The following is a 20,236-nucleotide window of genomic DNA, read 5'->3' as shown; positions in this document are numbered from 1 at the left end:
GGTTTTGAGGCTGGGGCTTGATGGGTGACCAAGGACTCTGATCTATCAGAGATGGGGCTGAGGATGTATGTAGGCAGAAATAGGCACAGAGCAATGCAAGGTGACATGCGGATAAGTAGCAACAAGGGACCAACAGCGAGCAGGCATGGGGAGGGCATGGAGCACTGAACGTTTACCAGACAACCCATAACGAAGCGCGCAAGGGCAAGGGTGCTGCCAGCGCAGGTGATTTATAGTTCATTAGGCCAAATTAGGGTTCAAGGGGCAGACCCAAGTTAAGGTTTCCATACGCGTACGGCAAGGCTCTCTCTCTCTCTCTCTCTCTCTCTCTCTCTCTCTCTCTCTCATAGCCTTGAGATAAGAGATTACCAGAGCGGCTCAAATCCCCTAACGCAGAAGGATATGCACGCTATGCAAAGAGGATGTGGATAGTGAGCTGCGAGGGGAGGTGGAGGATGAGGAGCATTATGTATGCGGGTACAAGAAGCCCAACACTGTCATTGCTCCCTGCGTACCTTTTAGAGTCAACAATCCAGTGCGTCTAAGGAGGTTTATAACGGAGATTCATCGACAAAGAGATATTGCTTCACACACCCAGATGAAACTAGGCAAGGGGAGTGAGGCACATGTCACTTCATGCTTTCAGAGATCCACCCCACCTTCAGTTCCCACGAAGTAGGGAGTTTCCCTCCAAAGAGCGTAGACACTTAGAGCCAGCAGGAGTTAGAGAGCACCTGGATTTCGCACACCTCGTCTCTACCAAGGAGAAAAGACAAAGATCACTGGCCAATTCAACCAGGAGACTATAAAGTGTTTGGCTCAGCTCACATCACACCCACAAATGTTCTTCAAGGAGCTGCTGACACCCCCACCTTTGATGTATACCATACTATACCCCCAAATCCCCCCTCGACGCATCATGGTCGCCACTCATTGTACACTCCTGACCACCAATTTATTAGTTAGCTTTGGCTATAGTCTATATTTTCAATTTAGCTTCTCCTATTTTGGGATGACACAGGATATATCACATATGTATATTGTGTTACAAGCTTGGACACTCCAAGCAAGAAATCAATAGCAACACACGAACAAAAACTGTAAAATCATTGACCTTAGCGGTAGAGAGAGAGAGAGAGAGAGAGAGAGAGAGAGAGAGAGAGAGAGAGAGAGAGGACATGGCATGGCGGAGTTACACACATGTCAGAGCACATGCCTTCAATTCAATTAAGGAAATTTTCAATTCCGTGCACATATGTTCGTAAAATCATTCCGCAGAATACTGTCAACCTGTGAGTACCCCTAGAATCTCAAAGAGAAATTAGTGACTTTATTCAATCTAGGAAATATGTGACAAAGGGTGGAGTGGCTCCACACTTGTGCAGGCCGCATTGCACTAGATTCCACCTGCTGATTCGTCAGTAACTGCTAATGACCCAAAAGCTTCAAGGTGCAGCTCTCTCTGATGAGAATTTGTGATGTTCTCCTCCATCCACTTTGCAATGAGGGCCAAAAAGTACCCTTGACCAAATTATCCGGTGGACCTAGCTTACCTTTCTCTTTTTCTTGTGGCCTATGACATATCGGTAGCCCCGTTGGCCTCCCCTATCCTTGGCACCTCAATCTGGATCTTTGGAATTCTTTGATCTACCAGCTGATTCTCTTTATGTTTTTTTATTGTGCCCTGGGACCTGTTGGTAGCCTCGCTAGCCTCCCTTGTCCGCTAGCACTTCAATCTCAATCGTAGGAATCCTTTGATGAACCATCATCTAATTCCCCTGCTTCATTAGAACCTTCCATGGAACACTTCTAGGTGAAGGTGCAGAGGATGGAGTACCGGCGTTGTACCTTGTTCAAGCAATAAAAAGAAATACCGAGAGGGGCGCCAAGGTTTAAGGCCAGTGCTCTCTTGGGATGGAACTCTGCCACTCCCTATCTTGTGTCATGCATCTCTTTTAGTTCAATTGTTGTTATTTGAAGTGCTTACAGTTGTTCAGTCTGTCTTTTCCGTTGGCACGTGGTGCCGGCCCCCCGTGACAGTGGTATTAGAGCTTCATGCGTAGTGGTTACTCTCAGCACCTCCAAACGACGCAGGCTGCGGATTGTGGGGGCGTTTGGTTGTAAAAGGTCTCTATATCTCATGACGCGGACCTTTTTAGGTTATTTGCGGGAGGAGTGATGAGGGAGTCATTGAACAGCTCATGGCCTGGACCAAGATGGTTATTTGCGGGCGGGGTGTTCATCGGCGGCTTTATGTTTCTATGTCTTGTAACATGCATTTGTGAGCATTGTGTTGCATTGTGATGGGCCAACCACTGAATATTCCTTATTGGATGAGATTTTTCTGGGACACCAATGACCCACGATATCAAGAGCTCCAATCTGGAATGAGACTCCTTATTGGATCAGATTCTTCTGAGAAGCCAACGACCCAGGAAAACAAGAGCTCCGATTTGGAATGAGGAAACTGATTGTCCCTCAGAATGACCCTCGAAAATTTTTGAGCTAACTTGAGTTGTTTTGCAGATATACGGTAATCGCAGACCATTACTTTCTTTCAAGAAGGGGGGATGTCACAAACTACTAACATGTCAAGCCATTGAAGAACGGAGCCAACCTACAGATCCCGGCCGAGGGGCCTAAACCCTAGAAGCAGTAGAAGAAGCACCAGAAGAAGTTTTACCAACTTGCAAAGTCTTGCCAAGTGGCATATTTCTAAAGTAAAGTTCCCACAAACTTATGGGACCCCGTCCGATGGGGGCCCAAGCCATTAGAAATAAAGCCCACACACACACACACACACACACACACACACACACACGTAAAAACAAAGTGCTGATGTGGGAGCTGTATAGATGCCCGCAAATTGCATTGACAGTTCCACGTGGCACAGTCCGTATGGAATTCCGTGTTTCGGCCGATGACGTGGCAGCCTGTATGGGATTTTCCTCAATTTGCGTTGATGCGTTTTGGGGCCAAATGCTTTTAGAACTTGGAGCTTTTCATTGTAACTGCTTTTCATGGCCAAGGGCCTTTAAATATAAGCCAAGGGCTCATTCTCTGGTACGCTTCTAGGTGAAGGTGCAGAGAATGGAGCATCGGCATTGTACCTTGTTCAAGCAATAAAATTAAATACCGAGAGGGGCACCAAGGTGGGGCCAGTGCTCTCTTGGGGTGGAACTCCGCCACTCCCCATCTTGTGTCGGGCATCTCTTTCAATTCATTTGTTATTTGAAGTGCTTAAAGTTGTTCAGTCTGTTCTTTTTTGTTGGCACGTGGTGCCCGAGGTGCAGAGCGCCAGTACCAGCATTGTACTGTGTTCAAGCAATATAAAGAAATACCGAAAGGGGCGCCAAGGTTTGGGCCCCGTCTCGTGTCGTGCGTCTCTTTCAATACAATTGTTATTTGAAGTGCTTAAAGTTGTTCAGTCTGTTCTTTTCCATTGGCACGTGGTGCCCGTCTCCCATGATAGTGGTATCAAAGCTTTAAGATAGTGCTTTTCTAAAAGCATACCAGTCCTACCAAAGAGCAGACAGAGCAAGATGGTGCTTCCAAGTTTCACCAGGAATTTTATTTAAGGATCTTCCTGTCTTGACCCCGGACTAATTAGCCACACCATTACATTGCGCATCCTGATCCAGTGCAGCCGACGTTGCCCCCACCACCACCGCAACCAGGCTACAATGGTTGGAGCCCATATGAATACCCTTATTATCCGTACCCGGGATACGCGCCTAGCCAACCGAAATATTTTAAGGATGGTGGGACGACAGTCAAATTTTTCACCTTTTCCAAGATGAAAGATTGGAAGAAAGCATTGCAATTCCTACAACAATTCGACAACATCTATGCTTTGGGTAACTATATAGAAGAATTCAAGATTTCTCGAGCAGCGGGATTTCTTAAGATAATGCCATGTAGTTGTGGAGTTCAATCGCAACGCAACCGCATGCTCCAAGGACCTGGCAAGCTTTCAAAACAATATTTTCATGCAGTTATATGACTTCTCTCTTTGAAGTCCGGATCTTGGCAGAATGGGGCAACTTGAAAATGCTTGCCACAGAAACCCTTGCAGATTACGAAATTATTGGACATCTCTCAGCAGAGGTCTCTTCTCAAGCCAACAACCTTGGAGGCCTAGTGTGATTGCTATAGCTTTGGGCTACTATCACCACCGCAGGAACACTGTTTGTCGAGGCTTGTTTCGACTATTCAAGAGCTTATGGACCATGATGTGGTCGGCTACAACCTTATGGAAGAAATCTAACCCTAATTTTGGTGCAAGTTTCAGGATGGAAAGCCAATCGTCTTTTCAAGCTCGGCTGATGTCGAGATTGCTTTTTAAGTTTTAACTTTGTTTGAGAATCTGTTTGGGAAATTGTTTGAAATACTGTTTGGAATCTATTTGAAATGAATTGTATATGTTTTAAACCTGTCTTGATGCCGATTTGAATTGTTTGACTTTCGTTTTAATATTGACTTCAATGACTGGTGATTTACTCCCAGGTGGAGTAGTGAGAAATGCTGTTTTGGTATTGTCTGAACCTCAGAATGACACAGACGGGATGTCTGGGGGGCGTTTCGTTGTATACTTGAAAACTTTGGAACGACGTAGACGGGATGTCTAGGGAGCGTTTCGTTGTATGCTGGAAAACCTCCGAACGACGTAGACGTAGACGGAATGTCCGGGGAGGGTTTGGTTGTATGCTTGAACCTCCAAGCGATTTGCGGGGATCGACGAGGTAGTCGTTGAGTAGCTTCATACCGTAGACTGTTCTGGGGGGAGTGCTCAGCAGCGTTGTTCGTTGTGTCTTGTAACATGCATATGTGAGCATTTGTGTTGCATTGTGATGTGCCAACCACTGAATATTCCTAATTGGATGAGATTCTTCAAGGAAGCCAACGACCCAAGATATCAAGAGCTCCAGATGAGAAAATTGACTGTCCCTCGAAATGACCCTCTGAAATTTTTGAGCTAACTTGAGTTTTTTTGCAGATATGTTGTAATCGCGGACGAGTACTTTCTTTCAAGGGGAGATGTCACAAACTGCTGACATGTTAGGCCACTGAAGAACGGAGCCAACCTGCAAATCCCAGCAGAGGGATCTAAACCCTAGAAGTAGCAGAAGAAGCAAAAGCAGAAGAAGAAGTTTCACCAACTTGCAAAGTCTTGCCGAGTGGCCTATTTTTAAAGAAGAGTTCCCACCAACCTACGGGACCCCGCCCGATGGGGCCCAAGCGACCTAAAGACACTAAAATAAAGTAGGACCCCACACACACACACCCAGTCTCTCACGATCAACATGATGACATGGCAGCAGTACGGATTTTCGGGTTTCGCGCTGACATGTTGACGTGGTAGTTGTACGGATGCCCGCAATTTACACTGATGACGTGGCAGCTCTACGGATTTCCGCGAAACGCGTTGGTAGCTTTTGGACCAGTTGCTTTTAAGTTTGATGCTTTTCATGTAACTGCTTTTCATAGGCCAAGGGCCCTTAAATATGTGCAGAGGGCTCAGTCTCTGGCACTCTTCCAAGTGAAGGTGCAGAGCGCAAGTACCGGCATTGTACTGAGTTCAAGTAATATAAAGAAATACTGAAAGGGGCGCCAAGGTTTGGGGCCAGTGCTCTCTCTTAGGGTGAAGCTCTGCCACTCCCCATCTTGTGTCGTGCATCTCTTTCAGTTCAATTGTTACTTGAAGAAGTGCTTAAAGTTGTTCAGTCTGTTCTTTTCCATTAGCACGTTGTGCCCGTCTTCCGCGACACTGCCCTCTTTGCATTGGCGTACCTATGTTGTCACTTTCAGTGTCATTACATACTTCCATCGAATCTCCATTAGAGGGTCCAGTTGAATCTCACCCAACCTTGCCCTTTCTCTTTGAGTTGATTTACATAGGTTGCAAAGTGAATACAAATATGACTAGCAGTGCAATACAATACGCCATGTTTGTGTCAACACCAAACAAGTGCTTCTTGCCATTAAAGACATGGCCGCAAATGTTTCATTAAAGCATGGATACCATTTGGCCACGGTGAAACTCTTGTACATATTTCCACTCCTTTCCTTGCACCATATTCATTGACTTAAATACTGCTTTTGAGCTTAGTTGTTGCTTCCTACAATGTGCATGAACCGCAATATCAATGGCTATCCAATGATATTAACTATTTTTTGATATCAAAAAAAGATGGAGCTAGAAAATTCTTTAAAGCTCATCTATTTTCGATATTGTATTTCCTCATATGCCAAATCAAAGTATCCTATATTCAAGTTACATTTAAATAGCCAATTTAAGATTTCTCTTTTGAAAAATCAATTTAATGATTTTTTTATAGCAAATCACTATACCTTTCACTACCTTGCAACTTAGAGAGGCTGAAGATAATAAACCACGTAAAATCAATAGTTATATATACACATTCAAATCGATCAGTTATTTTATGGACCAATATGTAAGAACGAATACGAAATTTTGAAAGACAGTGATGTATCACTAAATAATACATTTGAATAATATGGTTCAACTATTATACAACAATTATTCACATTTAAAGCATATTACAAATAATGTACCATGCAACTTAGCTCTACACAATGCAATAGATCTTTGACCCACAAACCCTTATCAGCCAACCAGTGCTTTTGTTCAATACGAGAGTGATCGATATACTTCACAAAATTGTCAAAAAGGGGCTTTTTATTTTTTGCCTTTCCAATATTGGCAAGGCTGATCGACGAGGAAGAAGAGGAGCACATGAAAAGAAGAAAGGCACCCACGTAGTTGCTCCCACACACCTCAATAACCACGAGCAATATGATATCAATTCCGTAGTCTACGAAAATAGAGCTCAATCCGTTGTGGCCACAATGTATCAGAGAGGCAAACAATATCAAGCCTTGCCATACAAGGATGCACGTATGTGCCCAATCTAGCACAACTTGAAAAACAACTAGACAAAGAAAACACGGTAGAGAGAGATTGAGAAACACTCAAAGGTCACCAAAACATAAAATGCCCATGACTACGACCCTCTACAGGGAACTGTGTGTGTGTGCATGCAACGGTGTGTGTGTGTGTGTGTGTGTGTGTGTGGCGATGGAGAAACTTTGCACTCCCAAGTGCTACGGTGGTCTCAATATTTTGGACTTGCACGGGCATGTTCTTGCTCGGAAAGCTATGTTGTTGCCGACTTCTCGTGCAACAAACTCAGCTATGGGCTCTTATGTTTGCCTGCTTGTGTCAGCATGCTGTTTACTTCCTCCTTTGGCCATTAGCAGCCAACCTTTCAGGAGGTTGTGTTTGGCAAGATGGAAGGGTGCATTCCTGGATGCCCTATCACCTCCAGCTTGATTTCTGATTGGAAGGAAGTTACAATGCATGGAAAGGTCGACAGCACCAGGAGGGGAACTCGCTTCGATTAGAGAGTCTTCATTTAGCATGGAAAGGTCGACAGCACCAGGAGGGGAACTCGCTTCGATTAGAGAGTCTTCATTGGGTCGGATATTCTCTCTTACTTTGGTCGACCGCTCGCCTCGCCAGGCCTACTTTCTCTCGTGTTGTGGCCTTCGAGTAGTTGGTGACGTGGTTGATGACGCGGGGTACACTTTCCAGTTTCCCTTTACTGCTCGTCGGTTTGGATTGGGTATGCATTACCGTCAGTTTTGGAAAGAGCGTCAGCACATGCTGGTTGACTTTTGCCTGTTCCACCTCTACTAGTTGGGGATCGCATGTCTAATTGGTGTCTACGGAACAATCCCTTTCACACTATGTCTGCTAATAAGATTTATGTTGTTCTTCTGCCTCAGCCCTGGATTGCTGATCATTGTAATGCCCTTCGGTCAATGCACAAGTTTGATGTTTGGTAGAAGAAAGCGCTTTCTTCCCTTTGAAAGAGTCATTTGCCTTTGAAGGAGCGATTGTTTCTTTGGCAATGCTTGATTGGAGTTCTTCCAATAAGTTGTTTTCTCAATGCGCATCGTATCTGCTCCTCCCGTTGTGTTCGTTGCTCGGCTCCAGAGGAGACTTGTTAGTCACCTCCTTTGGGATCACTGCATTACTAGAGAATTTCTTCGTGGTATAGCAATTGGCATGCGCCTCCGATTCCCCTCGATGATTTTTCACAAAAGGTTTTGGGCTTTCAGCATTCTCCCGCCTTCCGCCCAACCATTTGCAGTCTTCTTTATGTGGGTCAGATTTTGGGCTTATTGGACCCTGTGGCGTCAATGCAGCAGTTGCATGTTCTGAGGTTCTCTCGTGCTGATGCAAATCCCTTTTTGTTTTTCAAGCTTTCCCTTAGGCAATATTTATGTTTTGCCTGGGAAGTCGGTGATATCACTTCAAGCATGCATCAGCTTGCCTATGAATGCTTCTATGTTCACGCCTTTGTATTTGCTCTTTTCTGAGGTTTCGCACTAGTCCCAAATATTTTATTTTTTTAAAGTGTGTGTGTGGGGCGGGTGTGGTGTCTCTCTATGCAAGGTGTCTGTGTGGCGCGAACCCTAAAATCTGCAGTTTGCGCGCCAACCATACTCTACGGGCATCATGATCGCCGCCTACGCGAACCCTAGCTTGCGTGAACCCTGTTTTGCAGCCTGCATGAACCTCTATCTGCAATCTGCGCACGAGTGTGTGTGTGTGTGTGTGTGTGTGTGTGTGTGTGTGTGAGAGAGAGAGAGAGAGAGAGAGAGAGAGAGAGAGAGAGAGAGAGCCTGACCCAAATTCAGTTCTTTGCTCTGGCTATTGGGTTCTTTTTCAGCAAAGGATTTTCAAGGCATTACTCAATTGTGCGATATATGCCCTTTGTGGTTAAATATACATAGTGTGGGGGTTTCTATACAGAGTCTAAAGCAATCAAAAATCAAAAAATACCAAAGAAGTGTGTGTGTTGTGTGCGTGTTGGTGCACCCGAATTAGCCACAAGACTAGGAGTGTGATTATATTATCTGATAAATCCGCCAGAACAGTGCATTTACAAACGCCGGAAAGCTATGGAGAATCCGGCTAAAAATGCCTTGACTCTCATCAAAGATTGTTTGCATAAGGATTTTGAAGATGTGCGCCAAGCCTGGGAAGGGCATGCTCCAGTCATGGAAGTGCCCATTCCGATGCAGGAATTTATGGACCTAGTTGCTCAATATGCCCTAAATGCGGTGAATCTCTTCTTCTCAGGCAAAATGCCTACTGCCCAAGATGTAGGTCAATGGGTTGATTCCCTGCTCAAGTGGCAAGCAGTTCAGGGGTTTACTTTGGTACGAGAGGATTTTATGAAGTTTTGCTATGCTTTGCTTAAAATGTCTCCTCTCTTCTTCAATACGCAAATGACTCATGTTTTGCCCTGGGCTCTCATGAAGGATTATCAAAGCCTTATTCGCCAGAAGTGCCCTGTTTGGATTGAGGTGGTTGACTTTCCTCGCACTTGGCATCACTTTCTTCCCTTGTTGGCTGCCCAGTTGGGCAAAGTCATTTGCCCTCTAAGTTGGATGCAAACACAAATCGTTTTTATATTCTGTGGGATACGAACATCCCCACACCAGCAGACACTTCGGTCGATTCTGAGGATGCAGTGGTTGAAAAGCGTCCATTCAAACTCAAAAGGGGTAAATTTGGAAACTCTTGCTTCCGTTGTGGCAAATTTGGTCATCTACAATCTGAATGTTCGGAACCAAATCTGCAACCACCTCATTCAGTTGTCCCTACGCCTCAGTCCCCCTCACCTTCGAGATCTTTTCTTCAGGTACAAACCAAAGGTGTTTCAACTTCTTCCACACCATCTGGGGTGAATAAAGGCAAAGGGAAGCAAGTACAATTGCCTGCACTTCCTGTTTCTCCAAATGTTAAAGATAAAGGGAACGAACACTTTTCAACCTCTCTGGCTTGGATAGTGCCCAGGAAAACTATTAAAGCTCGTATTCCGGCATCTTCTCGTAAGTATGTGCCCCCTTTGAAATAAATTATTCAAAAAAAAACTCCCTTGTAATGACAACACTTCTTTGGTTGAAGCCTGGGACAAGGTTGTTTGCTCCTACAAGGAAGCTGTTACAACAGAAGTCTCTTCATCACAAGGTGTTGTTACACAAGAAGTCTCTTTATCACAAGGTGCCCTTATTTTTAGTCCTCCTGGTCCAAGTTTTGACTCGTCTCCTCATGTACCTACAGCTGGGGAGGATGTGTCAATGGGCACTAGTTCCTAAGTCTCTTTTTTCCAGTTTCCTCGCCCACTGTATATACCATATAGGATGCATAGTCTCCTATAATGTGCGTGGGTTATGCAATCACGACAAGTGGCGGCTTACCTGGCACTATGTACATACATGTCGCGTGGACATAGTGGTTCTTCAAGAGCACAACTGGCATCAATTTCAAACATCTTACTTTGCAGGCTATTGGATAGCTTATGCAGGATCTGCTGGCTAATCCGGAGTGCTCATGCTTGTTCGACATGAGCTCTTCTTGACCTTGGTCTTCAATGACCCGAATGGGCAATGGCCGATGTATTGTTAATGGGGAAGTCTTCCAATTTGGCGGATTGTATGCATACACAGCCTCTGCTGATAGGGTTGTCTCCTTGTATTGTTTGCGTTCCAATGCTTTTCTCTATGGGGATTTTAATAATGCACCAAACCTTGATACTACTGGGCAATCACACATGCTTCATATAGAACGACAATCATGGGATCAGTTTATGTTGACTTGTAATGGATTGGATTTGGGGCCCCTTTTGCATGTGGATGATTCAAGGTTCCCTTTTCAACATACGCTAGTATCTTTTTCACATGAAGCAATATGACCACTTTGTATGTGGCATGCGGATTGATTATGCTATGTGTCTTTCGGATCATTTTCCCACATGCTTGAAACTCCATTTTGGCTCCTATTCTGTCAATGACTCTGTCACATGACACATCCAACCCTATGTGTCCGTGGACAAGCTACAGCACGACAAGGGTTCAGTCAGTCTAGTCAGTCTAGATTTAGAAGTGATCTGGCACTTTTGTGAGTCTGTTCGCAGACCGTGCATGACCAGTCACTTAGTGTAGATGCATATCCTCTGGTTGCACACAGCATGATCATAAGCATTTTCATCAGAATCCATCAGGGGAATTTTCCAGTGCATTTAACCTATTTTTCCTATTTTTGACATTTTTCACTTATTATTTTTAAGTGAGTTTTGTTGGAAAGTAGGTAGGGCAATTTTGCTAAGTTTGTATATAAGCAAACTAGAGCTAGCACTTTCTGGCAGAAGACGCAGCGGGAGCACTCGCTCAACAGGCAACTTCTCAGCAGAACCCAAAGCCCTACGTTTTTGCTTCACAGCATAAAGCTAGCGTTTTTGGATCAGATCAGCCCTGGCGTTTTGGTGCACAGCAGAGCAGCCCCGGTGCCATCACGACGCAACAGATCAGCCTAGCGTTTTGCATTTGCAGAACAACCGGCGAGAGATTTGCAAATTTTCAGCCCTAGCGTTTTTGCATCTGCATCATAACCAAGCGTTTTGCAGATTTACCGCGACGGAACATCAAGAAACCTCAGCGTTTTCAGTTTTCAGCCCTTAGACACCGCAGATCAAGTCCCGAACCTCGCAGATCTCACCTTCCCGCAGCAGTTCCTCGCCGCACGGTCAGTTTCAGCAAGGTTTACAGTTTCAGCCCGAAAAACGTAGATTTCAGCATCTGCGTTTTCAGCGCGTCGTCGACGTACCGTCGTCATCGACATCGTCATCGACATAGAGTCAGAATTCATTTGCAGATTTCAGCCCTTAGAGTTTCCAGATTTCAGCCCGTCTCGTCGTCGTCCTCATCGTCGTCGACATCGTCGGCAAGTCCAAGCATTGTAGATATTTGTGCAATCATAAGTAGACCACTCTCGCCATAGAGAGTGGGGCCTTCGGAGGAGGGTTTTACAACGTCTCTGGCGTCGTATTCTCTTCTCTATCTTTCAGTCTCATGCACTTCCATTCACAGTGTCCATTCATTTTGTTTGTATCCATTGCACTCTCTCACTAAAGCAACGGAAGGCTCTCCCTTCCGTAAGTAAAAGGAACCTTGAGCACAGTTCGGAGCACTCATCTTGAGCAAAGTCAAACATTCATTCCACTGCAAATAACATTGGTATCTGAGCTTTGGCAGTGTTCTGTATCACTCAAGGAAAGAACCACATAAATTATTTTTTTGCTTGTTGAGGTCGCACGAACCCAAGTTCACTTGGGCGTGTCGATTCCTAACCGTGTTTTTGAAGAGTGACAGGAATCCCAGGATAGAAGGGCTTGTCCAACCTCCCCTTGTGCCTCTTTTCACTCATTGAGAGCGGACCGTGCACTTAGCGGCCGGCCAATCGACGTGAGGTGGGAAAAAGCAACCTTGGTGTGAGCGCAAGGCCGCCGAGGGGTGCACCCACGGAAAAGAGAAGAACTCGGGTGAAGAGAAGATCCTTCTTAAACACAGATTGCAAGCGAAAGAAGAACCTCAAGACCCAAGAACCCAAGACCCCCAAGAACCCAAGTTCCTCGTGAACTTAAGAACCCAAGCCTTCAGTGGATGGTCATCACTCGAAGCGGAATGGATACTTCGCTTGGAATTGATGAGCATGAGAGAGGCGAAGAAGAATTTTCCCCACCAGGAGGTTTTTCGGACCCTCCCCCTTTCCCATCTACGCCAAGGATTGCACTAACTCCTATGGAGGAGTTAGAGCAGTTGTTTATGGAAAGACAGTTAGAACACGAAGAAAGAAAAGCAGAAAGAGAAGCAAAAGCAGAAAGAAAGGCATATGAAGAACGAAGGGCAGCGACAGATCGTGAATACAAAGAAGGAATGGCAGCCATAGAGCATGAGCACGACCAAGCACGCTTGGAAGCCAAAGAGAGACAAGCAAAATTTGATCACGAGAACAATGAAACACAAGCAGAATATGATCGCGAGAACAAAGGAAGACAAGAGAAGAGCGACCAACACATGAAAGAGTTGTGGCGACTTTTTTCTCAAGTACAGGCGCAGTTTGCACAAAATCAGGAAAGGGAGACTCTCTCAGTCTCTTCTTCTCCCAAGCATGAGACACATGATTTGCATGATGATGATTTGGATGACAATGATAAGCTTGATGATTTGGATGATAATGATGAGCATGATGATTTGGATGATAATGATGTGATTTCTCACAAGCATGATGATTTGCATAAAGAAGATGTGATTGTTCACAAGAAGGATGAGTTAGTGAATGCTTTTTCTAGCGAAGCTAACCTCGTTGCAGATTTGATCAATCACGAAGAATTGATCTTGGCTCTCGAGTCGAGGTCCAAAGAACCCCCACAGGACGATTCGATCATTCAGGAAGAACCGATCTTGGCTCTCGAGCCTAGGTCCAAAGAACCCCCACAGGAAGTACTGTGTTCGAATAATTTGTCAGCACTCATTGTACGAGTGTTTCATTCGTGATCATTTCCTGTATTTTAGTCAACATCTTTATGTGATCCCTTTTCCTAGGCATGACATATTGTACGTTGAGCACGTTTCACTCATGAATGAGCACGAATGTATGCGGTTTGTTCATGAAAACCTGAAAAGTATGCATTCACGGGAGTCACATTCCATGTCTCTTCCTTGGCACGACACAGTTGTAGAAAGAGCACATGAAAGAAAGGCACCAAGCATGGGCATTTCCGTTGTGAATCGCCATAGTTGATTGCTTTAGACCACAAGAGAAAGATTCGAGCTCATTGTTTGCGTGTGTGTGGTGAACGGTTTAGCACTCCATCTATTTGTCCATCTACATTGCATGCACACTCGTTTAGGAAGACAAGACTTTTTCCACTCACTTTACATGGAATGGATATGTTCATGTTTTTGTGTTGGAAGTGGTTTCAAGAATTTTCAGCCATGGATATTCTTGAAGAAGAAAGAAGCATGACACTCGACGAAGTTGAAGCATTGAAGGAGCCACACAAGACTTTGTGTCGCTTTCGGCGCGGCCCAAAGAAGCAAGCTTTGCAAACCTTTATGAAGTTCAAGTACCGCACGACCCACACATCAGAGTGGGCCGGCGAAGAGTCCCTTCCAGGATTCCAGATGCTATTAACAATCTCCCCAAAAGGGTGTGGTCTAATCATTAAAATTTTGCAAATAACATATTTCAATAATACTCCTTGAATGCACGTGGTACATGTACTAGGTTTCCATATAATTTCCTCCCCGATTCTAAAGCGTAATTGCATGCTTGGGGTAGATAAGGTACTAAGGGCTATTCTATCATCCGTGGCAATCTTCAATGCATTAAAAGCATCTTCAATTTCATCGATTTCTCTCAACCCATTTAAAGAGAATTGAACACGTGATGGACTTGCTAGCTTGGGTTTGGCTCTCTAGTCTCTTATGGGAGTTCAATCGCTTGACAAACAGTCTATTCAAAACAAATGAGCTTGGCCTTGTGCCCTCTTTGTGTCCTCCTCGTTTTAGAAGAGGTCGAGGGAGCTGCTATTTGAAGGGGTTTTTTTCTCTCTTATTTAGCTGAGAGATCCCTTGATTGAGTGAGCCGCTGTTTATTGAAGCTACTGCTGCTTCGACCCGCTAAGTAGAGGGTGAAAGGATCACTTTCACTAAGTGAATCCTCGTACCATACGTGACATAGCGGCCAATATAGCCATCACAGCTAAGCAAGAATGGGAATCTTAAGGAAGACGAAGAAGTGACTATATTCCACTATGACACGCCATACAGTTCGGTACCAGTACCTCACTTTGAAAAGGAGGGGATGTCACGTGACACATCCAACCCTATGTGTCCGTGGACAAGCTACAGCACGACAAGGGTTTAGTCAGTCTAGTCAGTCTAGATTTAGAAGTGATCTAGCACTTTTGTGAGTCTGTTCACAGACCGTGCATGACCAGTCACTTAGTGTAGATGCATATCCTCTAGTTGCACACAGCATGATCATAAGCATTCCCATCAAAATCCTTCAGGGGAATTTTCTAGTGCATTTAACCTATTTTTGACATTTTTCACTTATTTTTTTTAAGTGACTTTTGTTGGAAAGTAGGTAGGGCAATTTTACTAAGTTTGTACATAAGCAAACTAGAGCTAGCACTTTCTAGCAGAAGAGGCAACGGGAGCACTCGCTCAACAGGCAACTTCTCAGTAGAACCCCAAGCCCTAGCGTTTTTGCTTCACAACATAAAGCTAGCGTTTTTGGATCAGATCAGCCCTGGCGTTTTGGTGCACAGCAGAGCAGCCCCGGCGCCATCACGACACAGCAGATCAGCCTAGCGTTTTGCATTTGCAGAACAACCGGCAAGAGATTTGCAGATTTTCAGCCATAGCGTTTTTGCATCTGCATCATAACCCAGCGTTTTGCAAATTTACCGCGACAGAACATCAAGAAACCTCAGCGTTTTCAGTTTTCAGCCCTTAGACACCGCAGATCAAGTCCCGAACCTCGTAGACCTCACCTTCCTGCAGCAGTTCCTCGCCGCACGGTCAGTTTCAGCAAGGTTTACAGTCTCAACCCGGAAAACGCAGATTTCAGCATCTGCGTTTTCAGTGCGTCGTCGACGTACCGTCGTCATCGACATAGAGTCAGAATTCAGCAGATAAAGATTTGCAGATTTCAGCCCTTAGAGTTTCCAGATTTCAGCCCGTCTCGTCGTTGTCCTCATCATCGTCGACATCGTCGGCAAGTCCAAGCATTGTAGAGATTTGTGCAATCATAAGTAGACCGCTCTCGCCATAGAGAGTGGGGCCTTCGGAGGAGGGTTTTACAACGTCTCTGGTGTCGTATTCTCTTCTCTATATTTCAGTCTCATGCACTTCCATTCACAGTGTCCATTCATTTTGTTTGTGTCCATTGCACTCTCTCACTAAAGGAACGGAAGGCTCTCCCTTCCGTAAGTAAAAGGAACCTTGAGCACAGTTCGGAGCACTCATCTTGAGCAAAGTCAAACATTCATTCCGCAGCACCTAACAGACTCCCTGCCTAGAAAGAGACTTTTGCGTGTCAATAATGCTTATCTCAAGCATAAACTTTTTCGCACCATGATTGTTGACATTATCCCTCCTTTGACCTCTTAAATGCATGTTAATATGAATACAGCCTGGTTTCGCTTTGTTATGCGTATTCAATGTGTTATCCAAGATTATGCCAGGTATTATTTGCCACAATTGAGAGAACAGGTTACACAAGCAAAGGATACTTGGAGCAGATTGATGCACTTGGCTAACAATTCCTCTCTTACTAAGTCTCAAATGACTAAGTTTCTCTTTGCTCGCACTATATTACGGCATAACAATAACAAGGAACTCGCCAAATGGTAGACTCGAGCTCCCCAACACGCTTTTGCAAATAAAGGATGTGACTCTATACGATTCTTCAAGAACTTACATCATTCTAGGCAATCTCAAGCTATACAGAGAGTTAAATTATCGTCAGGGGAGTGCACCTCCTCCTTACGAGAGTTGGCTTATGCCCTGCACTCTCATTATGACAAGATGTTTGAGGCTCCGTCTTCTCTTGCCCAAGAAGCTCGCCAAGCACGTCACTTGTTTCTATCACATGTTACTCCCATTCTTTTGATGCAACAAGCTCAAGACTTGGAAGTGGTTTTCACTGAGACGGAAATGTATGCCAGCTTGCTTGATTTGGGCCCATGGAAAGCTCCAGGTTGGGATGGTCTCTAATTGTTGATCATGATAAATACGGCCTGGGAGCAATAGTAATTGCCCTCGAAGGCTTGCTTAAGCTGATACCCAAGCATGCATTTTGTGAAGAATTTTCTCATTGGCCGCCTATTATGCTCATGCCTGTAGTATATAAATTGATGGCCAAAATGCTTGTTAACCAACTCAAGTGCTTTCTGCATGAAGGCTTACATCAATCTCAATACGATTTCATTCCATGAGTCAGATTACTGATAACCTTGTCGTCATTGGAATGGAATATGCAAAATACACTCGACAAGATGTCTTGGTTATGCAAGTTGACATTGAAAAGGCATTTGATATTGTTCTTTGGGATTACATTGCAAATACCGTGGAAAACCTGGGATTTGGGCCTAAGCTATCCTCTGTCGTGTCTTTCTTGTATGCACACAGCACTTCTGTAGGTTTGTTGCATGGATCTCTTACAAAACCTTGGCCTTTGGGACGTTCTGTAAGGCTGGGATGTCCTCTCAGAAATTTGTTTATGCAGTTGCTATACACCCCTTGCTTAAGTATTTGGATTTCTTGACCTCCATTAGCAGATTGTATGGCCTAACATTACCATCCGGAAAGCACTTTATCGGTCTGGCCTATGCGAGCGTTTCTCTATTTATGCCTCGCAAACCGCTATGAGGATGTACAACACATTATGCATACTCTTCACTTGTTTGGATTGGCGTAGGCCTCAAAGTTAATTTTTGTAAATCCAAGCTATTACCTTTGAAAGAGTGTGATTGGCATCAGATATTGTGGCCAGAAGAGATGGTTCTTCCACATAGCATAGTTCGCCATTTGGGTTATCTGCTGGCCTGGATGTATCGGTTGCGCAAAAACTGGACTGGGTACTCCAACATCTACACTCCAAGTAAATTATTGGAAATTGTCCACTTGGTCGTTACATGTACGTCTCAAAATTCTCTAGTGCATTATCGTGGCTTATGTGCAGTTTTATTTACCTCTGCTATCCTGGTCTTAGTTGCGCTTGCACTCCCTTATGTCCAATATTTTGGAGCATTTCTGGCGGACCTCGTCTAGCACGAAGGGTCTTCGGCTTTTATCTATGGACAAGCTCTGTTCTCCCAAATGGCTTGGAGGAGCTGAATATTATGGACTTGCAGCGTCATGTTCTGGCCCGGAAAGCTATGCTATTGCCAGTCCTCCTGGAGAAGCACCAACCTTGGACACTCATGGTATCACATAGGTATGCACATATTGTCATGCCATCTTTTGGTCATTGGCAGCAAACATATTGGGACGTCATTTTTGGAAACCTTGAAGGACAAATTCCAAGATATCCTTTTACTTCTTCTCTTATTGTTGATTGGAAAGCTGTCACTTTGCATTTGGCATGGCGTGGTAGACAATCCCCTCTGGCTAACTCCCTTCGTTTGGAGAGTCTCCATTGGAGCAGGGCATTCTCTTCAAATTTGGTTCAACGGTCTCCTCGCCAAGCCTATTTTCTTTCCCAAAAAGGAATCCGCTAAGTGCATCAGGTGGTGGATGACACGGGTCATGTTTTTCCATTCGTTGATGCTGTGTCTCGTTTTCGGTTGGGTCTCCACTATTCTCCTCTTTAGCGGGAGATTCAAAGGATGCTTGCTGATCACTCACCCATTCGTCCTGTGAATGAGGACTCTCGCCTTTCTGATTGGAATCTTGCTACTACCAAATTGGAATGCATTTCAGCTAGCAATTTTTATGCCCTCCTACAATCTGATGTGGATTGTGCATCATGGTAATCAACTGTGGTCATTCTCCAAGTCATCCTCGTGGTGGCAACAAACGTATTTTCTTGTGGTGATGCTTAGTGGAAGCTCTACCTGTTGGCAGCTTATTGCATGAACAGCATATTGCACCTTCTCGTTGCCTAAGATTCCATGCAGCTGAGGAGACTGTGCCACACTTATTGTGGGCTTGTCGCTGCTCCAGGTCCTTCATTCAACAAGTGTCGGCTGCTCTCTGGCTGCGTTTTCCTTCTGGTATTTTTCAGAGACGGTTTTGTGCTTCAGTCTCCGCAATCTCAGTTTGCGATGTTTTTTAATTGGGTCATATTTTGGGTTCTGTGGGCCATTAGACACCATAGGAACTTGTTGATGTTTCAAGGCATTGATGTTGACCTTTTCCCTTTTTCAAATTCTCGCTTGGTCAAGTGCTACATTTTGCACATGATGTTGGGACATCGCTCTTTATGCTTAGAGGATTTACTTTGTCTGCTTCTAGCCTTTGGAGCCTCATGGTGCTCCATTTTTTGTATCTCTCATCTTTTGTGGATTTTCCTCTCTCTCAGGTTTCCCACCTATAAATTCCATCAACAAAATTCACAAAGAAAAAAAGTGTGTGCATGCAAGGTGCATATGCCAGAAATGGTTTGATATTGGGGTGCCTGTCCCCATGTCCGTGCAGCCGGTCACACACTTTTTTGGGGGGCCAACACTGCTCGAAGCTTTATGTACAACAAAAGGCACGTTGCTCTCAAGTGCCCACATGCGGGCGTAGTGGTAGTGACACCGGCTGTGAGCGCCTAGCTACTGGGTTCGAAGCGTGTCACCCTCGCCTTGACCATCATTTTGGTCAACCAGTTGCTGTCCGCTGAGTTTGACTGGATACCTGTTGGTACGTGCTTGCCCTATGGCAAGCACCCCGAGATACAACCAAATCCGCATATGCCAATTCGTGGGTGTGGAGCTGGGGTGTGAGAGAACTGCAGCAAGGGGCAATTGCACACACGAGCGTATGAAATCTACTCTCTCTCTCTCTCTCTCTCTCTCTCACTCTCTCTCTCTCACTCTCTCTCTCTCATAGAAAAACAAAGGAGCTGGAGTATGTCATGATTTATAAAAGAGGTGGGCAGTTCAAGAGAGCAAAACAGAGGAGCTTTACCGTGTTGGAGTATGTCAAGGTAGACTTGACGGAAAGACGGGAGGAGTTTGCGCAGCGCAGGGGAGAGCAGAGGCAGGGACGAGGGCGGGTTGGCCGCAGCACCAGACAAGGTGGGCACGAGAGCAGCCCCATTCCCCTCTACGTCGCTGGGCTGCATTAATCCACGTCAATGTTCACTTATAACAAGCAGCTGGACTCTGTGCCACGTGTCACAATTTGCGAGTTGAAGGCTATACACCATAGAACTAGCCAGGCAAAAAAATTACAGATCGGATAACAAACACGGCTTATTTAAGGCATCATTTTGGCATCAAAATTAGACTTTGGCTATGTAAGGGGTTATATGCATTCAAAATGGATAAGAATTAAAGTTTCTAGTTGGCATCACTTTTTAACCGGAAGGTTCTACAAATGACTACTAGTATGTGATCCGCGTGTTGCTGCAGCCAAGGAAACAATGTCTCTATTCTCATAGGGTTATCTTCTCTTCCAAGTGGAACACTGTCAATACTCTCTTTCTATATGTATAGTCTATCACATTTATAAAAGTGATGCATGACACGACCTCTTAATAGATGTTGCAAAGCATTTTTTTGATACCAAGATTGGAAGCTTCTCATAGACATTATTTTCCATGAGGTGCTAGCCCTTGTTCAACAAACTTAGGAGTGAT

The 20,236-nt window shown here is 44.8% G+C and overlaps 1 protein-coding gene across 1 annotated transcript in view; it reads right to left on the bottom strand.

Annotated features, from left to right (window-relative positions):
• The window catches only part of LOC147428767 (putative methyltransferase At2g41040, chloroplastic), a 164,296-nt gene extending 144,575 nt beyond the window's left edge, over positions 1–19,721 (bottom strand). Inside the window, exon 1 of the mRNA XM_086497018.1 lies at positions 19,564–19,721. Coding sequence (XP_086353144.1) covers positions 19,564–19,695 — 132 coding nt within the window. The 5' untranslated portion in view covers positions 19,696–19,721. The remainder of the gene's footprint in view (positions 1–19,563) is intronic.
• Positions 19,722–20,236: the final 515 nt, after the last annotated feature.

Source organism: Adiantum capillus-veneris, chromosome 23 (assembly GCF_014529385.1).
Source record: "Adiantum capillus-veneris isolate H3 chromosome 23, ASM1452938v2, whole genome shotgun sequence".
Lineage (NCBI taxonomy): Eukaryota > Viridiplantae > Streptophyta > Polypodiopsida > Polypodiales > Pteridaceae > Adiantum > Adiantum capillus-veneris.
Note: the sequence above shows the minus strand (reverse complement) of the source record. Positions and strands in the feature narration are given on the sequence as shown.